The sequence below is a fragment of the Nanorana parkeri genome, unplaced genomic scaffold (genome assembly GCF_000935625.1).
Source record: "Nanorana parkeri isolate BGI_ZX_2015 unplaced genomic scaffold, ASM93562v1 scaffold69, whole genome shotgun sequence".
Taxonomy (NCBI): domain Eukaryota; kingdom Metazoa; phylum Chordata; class Amphibia; order Anura; family Dicroglossidae; genus Nanorana; species Nanorana parkeri.
Window position 1 is genome coordinate 1870282 of NW_017306337.1, and position 7343 is coordinate 1877624.

General features: G+C 44.1%; 1 protein-coding gene across 1 annotated transcript in view; it reads right to left on the reverse strand.

Moving 5' to 3' along the window:
* Nucleotides 1-75: 75 nt before the first annotated feature.
* VWA5B2 (von Willebrand factor A domain containing 5B2) overlaps nt 76-7343 on the reverse strand; it is a 32975-nt gene continuing 25707 nt past the window's right edge. Inside the window, exons 15-21 of the mRNA XM_018576548.1 lie at nt 6580-6915; nt 6360-6494; nt 6181-6279; nt 5051-5128; nt 1013-1073; nt 813-930; nt 76-729 (exon numbers count right to left, since the gene is read on the reverse strand). Of these exons, the coding sequence (XP_018432050.1) occupies nt 121-729; nt 813-930; nt 1013-1073; nt 5051-5128; nt 6181-6279; nt 6360-6494; nt 6580-6915 (1436 nt within the window). The 3' untranslated portion in view covers nt 76-120. The remainder of the gene's footprint in view (nt 730-812; nt 931-1012; nt 1074-5050; nt 5129-6180; nt 6280-6359; nt 6495-6579; nt 6916-7343) is intronic.

Here is a 7343-nt window from a genome sequence, read left to right on the forward strand (position 1 = left end):
GTCTCACAATGGCTTTCATTTAGGGGAAGAAGCCCCACACCTGCAACATGTCCCACCAGCAGTCTGATGGGCCAATAGCCAGTGATGGGTAAATGCATTTATTCGGCTATCAAAATTGGCTCAAACATCACCTGGCTTGTAGCAAAGCATATTTAAATTTAGGTTTTCATCCCAGTGACGAAGAAGGAGGAAAAGTTGACGAGCAGCCCCTTTTAAAGCTGGCAACTGCAGCCCATCAGGAAATGTCTGTGACCGTAGCCATCCCTCTGCTTTGGCTGCAAGCAGTTCCCATTCTGTAAAGAAACCTGCACAGCGATGCTCAAGCCATGCAAGAGCCACAGCTGTAGCCCAGGAACAGCCTTCAAGATCTGTGTCCAGTTCTGCTCCCGTCTCTGAAGGACATGGAGAGGTATCACACGGGTCAGTCTCAGATCCCCGTCCACTGTCTGCTTGATGACAAAGTGCCTCAGGGCATGATGTGGCATAGACTGGTAGAAAAGGGTTTTCATGCGTCACTGGGACTTCAGGTTGAGACCCGCCTTTACAGTTTGGGGCTCCCACTTTGAGATAGTCCCCAGTTTCTGAAGGGCAAGGCTCAGGCACAGGAATTAGGCTCCCACGATGACAGGAGAATGGCGAAGTACGAAGCAGGCGCTGAAGCGAGATCTGCACTACACTGGAAAAAGAGCTGTTCAAGCTGAAAAAACCCTCTGCGAACTGTATGCTTATCTATGAGGGGAAAAAAAAAGTCTATATAAATGGGAAGTAATATTATTCATTGTAATTTTTCAAAACATCACTTTAAAGCTCACCAGTGGTAAATAGTCTTGTACGACACAATCAGTGTTTGGTTCTTTATCTCCTGTTAAGCATGGTTTCAGTGGAGACAGCTTCCCCGACATGCTACGTATTTTCTTCCCCACACTTATTCTGCACAGTTGTAGAATAAATTTAAATCAATCACCAATAAGGCATCAATGCAATAACTTTGTAGAATAAGAACACTTGTTACCTAGAGGTCAAGGATGCATCTGAAGACTTCTGTGAGCCAAAAGCGCTGGTAGTTTGGAGAGCTATGGTAAATAAAAATAGAATTTACGGTAAGTACACATCTTATTCTTAAAGTCTATTGAGGGACACAGGTATTCAGAAAGTCAGGCTATCCTGCCACCTTCAGGAGGTCAACAGAAAAGTTGTAAGCCAGCCCCTGTACAACTTCTCCACCAACATGCCTGTTTTGTGAGAAAGCAATACATAAGTCCAACAAAGAAGTGGGGTGGGACTCAATGGACCCAAAAAAATTAAATTTTATAGCAAGTACAACAATATTTTTTTGTCCATTGAATGACAGAAATTCAGAAACAGTAGGGTTGTCCAAAACCAGTCCAACTGACAGGGTGAGTAATAACATTCTAAAACAGGACAACCAGGAAAAAAATAAAGCCTCATTTTAAACCAGATCTGAAGTCCCTGCAGGACGGCAATCTGCTACTGTTCAAGGAAGGCCAAAGAAGATCAACTTGATTCTCAGACCAGGGCAGGAGAAAAATCGCCAGCAAGGGGAATGGCTCCACCCAAAAGAAACACTGAGCCCACACCAAGAGCAGCTGTAAACCAAAACCACTCAACAGGTGGAACAGCCTACCACCTAACTAGAAAGAAGAGGCCAACAACAGATTGTTGTCAACTAAACCCTGGGAATTTTGCCCAGGACCAAAAACAGGTCCACAGAAAAAGGACAAAAGCTTTACACTTCTGATCTTTTGTACGTGAAAGGCAGATATTAGGAACAAAGTGAGGTCAACTGGGCAGACGTCCATTCCAATTAAGGGTACCACACTGGAGTCAGCTAGATGGGGGGGTTGGAGTGCAAAAAGGATAGCCCCAACAAAAGGTAGACGGGAATGATGACAAACTACCACCCAAGAATGGTGCATGTAGTTAAGATGGTAAGCGGGACCCATCCACTAAAACACCCCATGGTGTCTCTGGTATTTGACAAGGAACCCTGAAGGACCTGCCTTCTTGATTCAGAACTGAGAACCATCAGACCTGGCATGATCCAGTGAATCATCCATAGATATGGAGCAGGAGCCTCAACTTCTGGCCATACCCTACCCCCACACGGAATTTCCTACAGTAGGTATTCAGAGTTATCTGCTGACAAACTAGGTGAACAAAAGGCACCCCATCAATGGTTTCTTCCTGCTGTGCACGAGATGAGGCGCAAATCTTTCTGTGAAATGGAGGCTACAAACTGAAGAGGACCTAAAAGTAATGCAGTGTCTTTAAGAGAGACCATGCTGTGGAGAGTAGCACTCTCCACCACATCCAGCATAGGAACCAGGTTGCTCACCCTGTTAAACCTTTCCAGATGTGAAGGTTTCACAGCACTGCAGTTATCGCCAACAGAGCCCAGGTCATGTGACTTACAGAAAAGACAGAGACTAACTGCTCTGGGGAGCTGGACTCACACCCCAGCTATGGGGGAAACCCCTGCAAATTGAGTCCTTAGGATTAATGGGGTGGTCCTTAAGTGACTGAGGGTTCACACCAGGGACCTCTTGGTCCATAGGGACCCTCAAAATCTTGCTTGAACCAAGACTCCCGAGTTCCGAGGGGGGCAAAAGAAGCACACAAGTCAATGAAGGAAGGAGAAGAGGTGATGTTAGGAGGATAATCCATTAACACCTTACAAGCCCCTAAAAGGGAAGAGGGAATTTCCGCTGACAGACAAGGATTCACCGACCCTGTTGAGCTAAACAGCCTCACCTTTTGGTAACCAAAAGTAAACTCTTATGAGGACCCATCCGGTCACCGCTTGCAGGAGTTGGGCCCATCAAAAGAATTCTAGCTGCAAAACTCCAGAAAGTGTACACTCTTCAAGGAAGATTGTCCAAGGGTTCCACAATAGGAATGTCACTAGGGAGGATGCTTCAGCCATTGGTTACAAACAGCTAAAAGTTCCCTGTAGACATGGTGGAGACCACAGCTCCACCCAACAGAGCTGTAACACTCAGCTGATCATGACCCTAAAAACAAGGGGTTCCAAGTTAAACAAAATTACAGGTGTTGAACCACTTGGGGATTATGGACTGGGGCCACCCGTTGCAGCAGGACTTTGAGTGTGTTTTTGGGAAGACATATTGCACCCTGTGGCAGTCAGCAACTAGGCCCAATGTGAGCCAATGCTCAAGTATTCACAAACCCGTTCGATTCAAGCACCCAGGAGTGAATGAGGCACTGTAGGTGGACAGTGGACCTAAAACAAATCAACATGGTGCTTTAAGAGAAGGAACAGCAGTGCAATCGTGCTTCCGCCAGGCTGAATGTGAGAGCATGAGAAGCACTCCACTTAGTGGATGATGTAAGCCCTTGATCCCTCAGCCTTAACCCAATCCGCAGTGAGAGCCGGTGGTGGCAGTATTCAGTGAGTTTTTAAAGAGAGTGTCACACTTGGGGCAACAGTACACAAAAGTCTGGAACGCGCCACAATGCAGCACCTAGTGCCCAAAGGTCACATTCTAGGCTAGCCCTACATGCTCCAGTCTTTAAGGTGGCAGTATAGCACACCTGTTTTTGAATTCCTGTGTCCCTCAATGTCCCCTTATGTTTGTGAGCACAAGTTAGGTTGAAAATGACTCATTAATGAAGCAGTACAAACCTGGGCATATCATATATAAGAAATATGTAGTATAAACTCAACACCTTTTTGGAAATGAAACCCTTAACAGAATTGGAAACAGTAATTTCACAACCAATATATTGAAAATTAATGAAAGCATCTGCCCTTTTTCACCTACAGGTGTTGTAGTATTTAAAGCTGAACTCCAGGCAGATATAAAAAACAAAAGTTAATGCAGCTTTGTAATCAATAATACATCAGTAATAATATCAGCCTCTTGCAGTCCATGTACACCAGGGTTGGAGTGTGACAGGAAGAAGCAGTAAAAAAAGCCAACCAGTTTATGTGCTTAGAAGAAGCATGTTGATAGGAAGAGAAAGCAGCGTGACAAAGAGGTGAGTAAATCACTGTGCTCAAGTGTAAGCCGGGGTGCTTACACTTGATCACGTTGATAGATATTGCTGCAGCTGGTTAATTTCTGTAAATATATCCTAGCGCAACTACCCTGGTTACAATCTAAATCACTGTGCTGCTTCTCCTTCCACTATCTAGTCACAGGCTGGGGCGAGTCCAGAACAACCTGGGCTCAGAGAAGTCAGTTGAATGATGCTGGATGCCGGAATGAGGACATCTAGCAGAAAAAAAAGTACTGTGGGGAACAGCTCTGGACTAAAGCAAAATATTGGAGCAAATATTGTTACATTATCTTTAAACAAGCTGTTTATTTTCATCTTGTTATTTATAGCCGAAGTTATGCTTGACACATGACACAGGCCTAAATTGAGGTATATCAGGGCTGTATTAAAAGGAGAACTATGGGGTTAGGGCTTTTCCCCATAGTTCTCCTTAGGGTAACGGGAGGACACAAACTAGCTGAGACGCTGAAGCCGGTCCCGACAATTATGTCTGGATCCGCCCAGCTGCGTGAGTGACAGCTGGCTCTGCCTATCTGGAGGATCGGAGCGGGCAGGAGGGAATCCAGCCCCTCCCCTGCCACGGCAGAGGGCCGTGACAGGATCGAGAAGTGAGCGAACGCCGGTATGTGTTCGCTCACTTCCCGATCTACTGAGCCGACCTGTGACAGTCTCATTGTCACAGGTCGGCTAGAACTATGAGGTGAGTGAAAATCACTCCTCATAGTTCTCCTTTAAGATATAACACTGTACTAGATACAGCTTTATGAGGACAGCATGCGGTTTCCTTTATACACGACTATTTTTTACCAAACAAAAAGGAGAGATGGTTTCCTGAAAAGAGCATCCAGATTTCTCTCAACATCCCCTTTCCCTCTACAATTCTTGGGCTAAATTTAGCCACACATATCCAAAAGAAGGAAACAAGGAAAAATCACAATTTGTACATTTTAAGGCTGGGTGATTCCCTGGACACTGGCCATTGAGTGACATTATACCCAGGTGAACATACCTTCTTGGATTCCCAGCTTTTCCAAGCCATTCTCAGAGGGCAGCCTTAGTGGAGATGATGGAGATACTGGAGGTCTGCCTATGACACAGGGGTGAACACTTAAAACTCAGTTCCCACATTATAATAATATATACAGTATATATCTTGACCTTGAATATGAAACACTTGGCCACACTCTGCACAAAAAGGCAAGACATTTGTGATCAGGTATAGGTGAACTGCAGTGCATAAACAAGTTTCAGCAGCATTTGTTGCAGCCAAATACCCACTCCCCCAATTCCACAGCCAGAACCACTCTAGGCAGACCTTGAGGCAGAGCCATGGTCTTCATTCTGGCTTTAGCATAGAGATCTGACAAAGTTTGACATTTTCATTATTGCTTACAATCTAATTCATCCATCTGAACTGCATATAGACGGGTGTATCTGTACAGTGTTTTCAGTTAGTGACACACCGGTGAATCCCTTGTGGCAGAAGTTAAGCTTTATAGTGTTTTGTTGGCAGCACTAAAAGGAGTCAAGCAACATAGTTCCACTAGATCGCCACCTGACTCTTTCTCCTGAGAGAATGCAGTCCCAGGAGGTACACTTGCTTCTACCAGTGGTTTCCAGCCTTGGGCCATATAGGACCCCTAAGGCCGGAAATACTTTTCTTTCGCACCTACTTTTTTCCAGTTTCTAAATAAAGATTAGAAGTGCCCCAATAGGATGTTGGCTACCCTTAAACGCTTTCTGGCTTTGTATCGGTTTGGTTCAGAAGTGGTCTGTTCCCACTTTGAATACAGTCATGACTTGCTATAACAAGATGATGTCTAGATAAGTGTAGCTTGCAGCTACCTTTAAGGACCCAACCAGTAAGTGGTTGTGAACTACTTCCAGAACCCTGTTCTCAGTGACAGGTCCTGCCCTGCATCAGATGCTGCCTGCGATTTTACCTTGTCAAACCATGTCTGGATGGTCAAAATTCCTCGAAAAAATGAATGATAAAATGCAGACCTACATGAGCTATGCTAGTATGCCACTCTCATTTAATTGCTTCTACTGTAGTAGGAAGACTACAGTGTACAAGCTTTCTAGCAAATGTCTTTCACTAAAGTGAAAAAGGGAATGTATGGTCAACATGTGGTTTACCTCCGTTTTCAAATAGGTCATCCATATTTTCAGAGCCCCTGTTGTCTGCATTGCTCCATCTTGTGGAGTTTGACCTACAGCTTCTTCTACTTTGCTCCCCTAGATATATAAAGGTAAACTAACCTCAGAAAATGTAAATGACTTCACAAACTGCACATATATTTAAAATTACTGCATACCTCTATATACAATTTTATGTCCTGGGAGAGCCTCCTGAGTGGTGGGGTCTACAGGGACATGGCAGGTAAAGGATGAGACCTGTGAACATGATTTACTGGACTGCATGGCTTTTAGGCGAAATCGACGAGAGGACCCTATAAAAAGTCAGGAGTTTTAGCACCTGAGCTATAGTGCAGATTATATTATGCCACCAATTACATCACATGAAGCATTACTCACCGTGTTCAATGTCACACTCACTCCTGGCCATGTCCTCATTGTCCTGAATCACAGAGTGTGCAGCTAACTGATGCAGGTCACAGCACCTTTCAATCTCTGTATGATTTCCGCCTTCCTCTTCAGCAGTGCAAAGAAGAGGATCTAGGTTTACAGCTGTTTCCCAAGAATGACTTCTCCCAGCAATATAGCCATGGATCACAGCTCGACACTGCCAGCCAGAATCACTGCTCCCTGCAGATGCCACATTTTTCCCTTCAGCTGCAGGAGATGCAGAGAAAAGGTACTGTGCATCAACCAGCATGTCCCAGTCCAACTGTGCAGGAGATTGAAGCTGACCTGTTAAATGGATAACAGAACCCTTCAGATTCACCTTTAGTATTTTTGTTTAAATGCACATCTATTTTCAGGCATAATAGTGGTAACAAGAAAATCTGTGCTCCAATGTGAGAAGAGTGCACAGACCACAGCGAACAAAAAACATACACCAATACATTATATATGTGTGTATATTTATATTACACAGTATATACATATAGAGATACACACACACATCTCAATCAGTTAGATGCACAACACTCCAACCTTTTTCTTATCGTTGTTCTCAATACAGGAATCTGTCCACAATTCCTTACATGGATTAACAAAGAAGTCAGGGTATTGCAGCATTCAATCTTCTCTTTTAGTTATTATTCCAAAATTGTCATGACATGATGCAAAGACTTTATACCCCGACTTCTTTTTTTACTAATGTAAATTTATATATA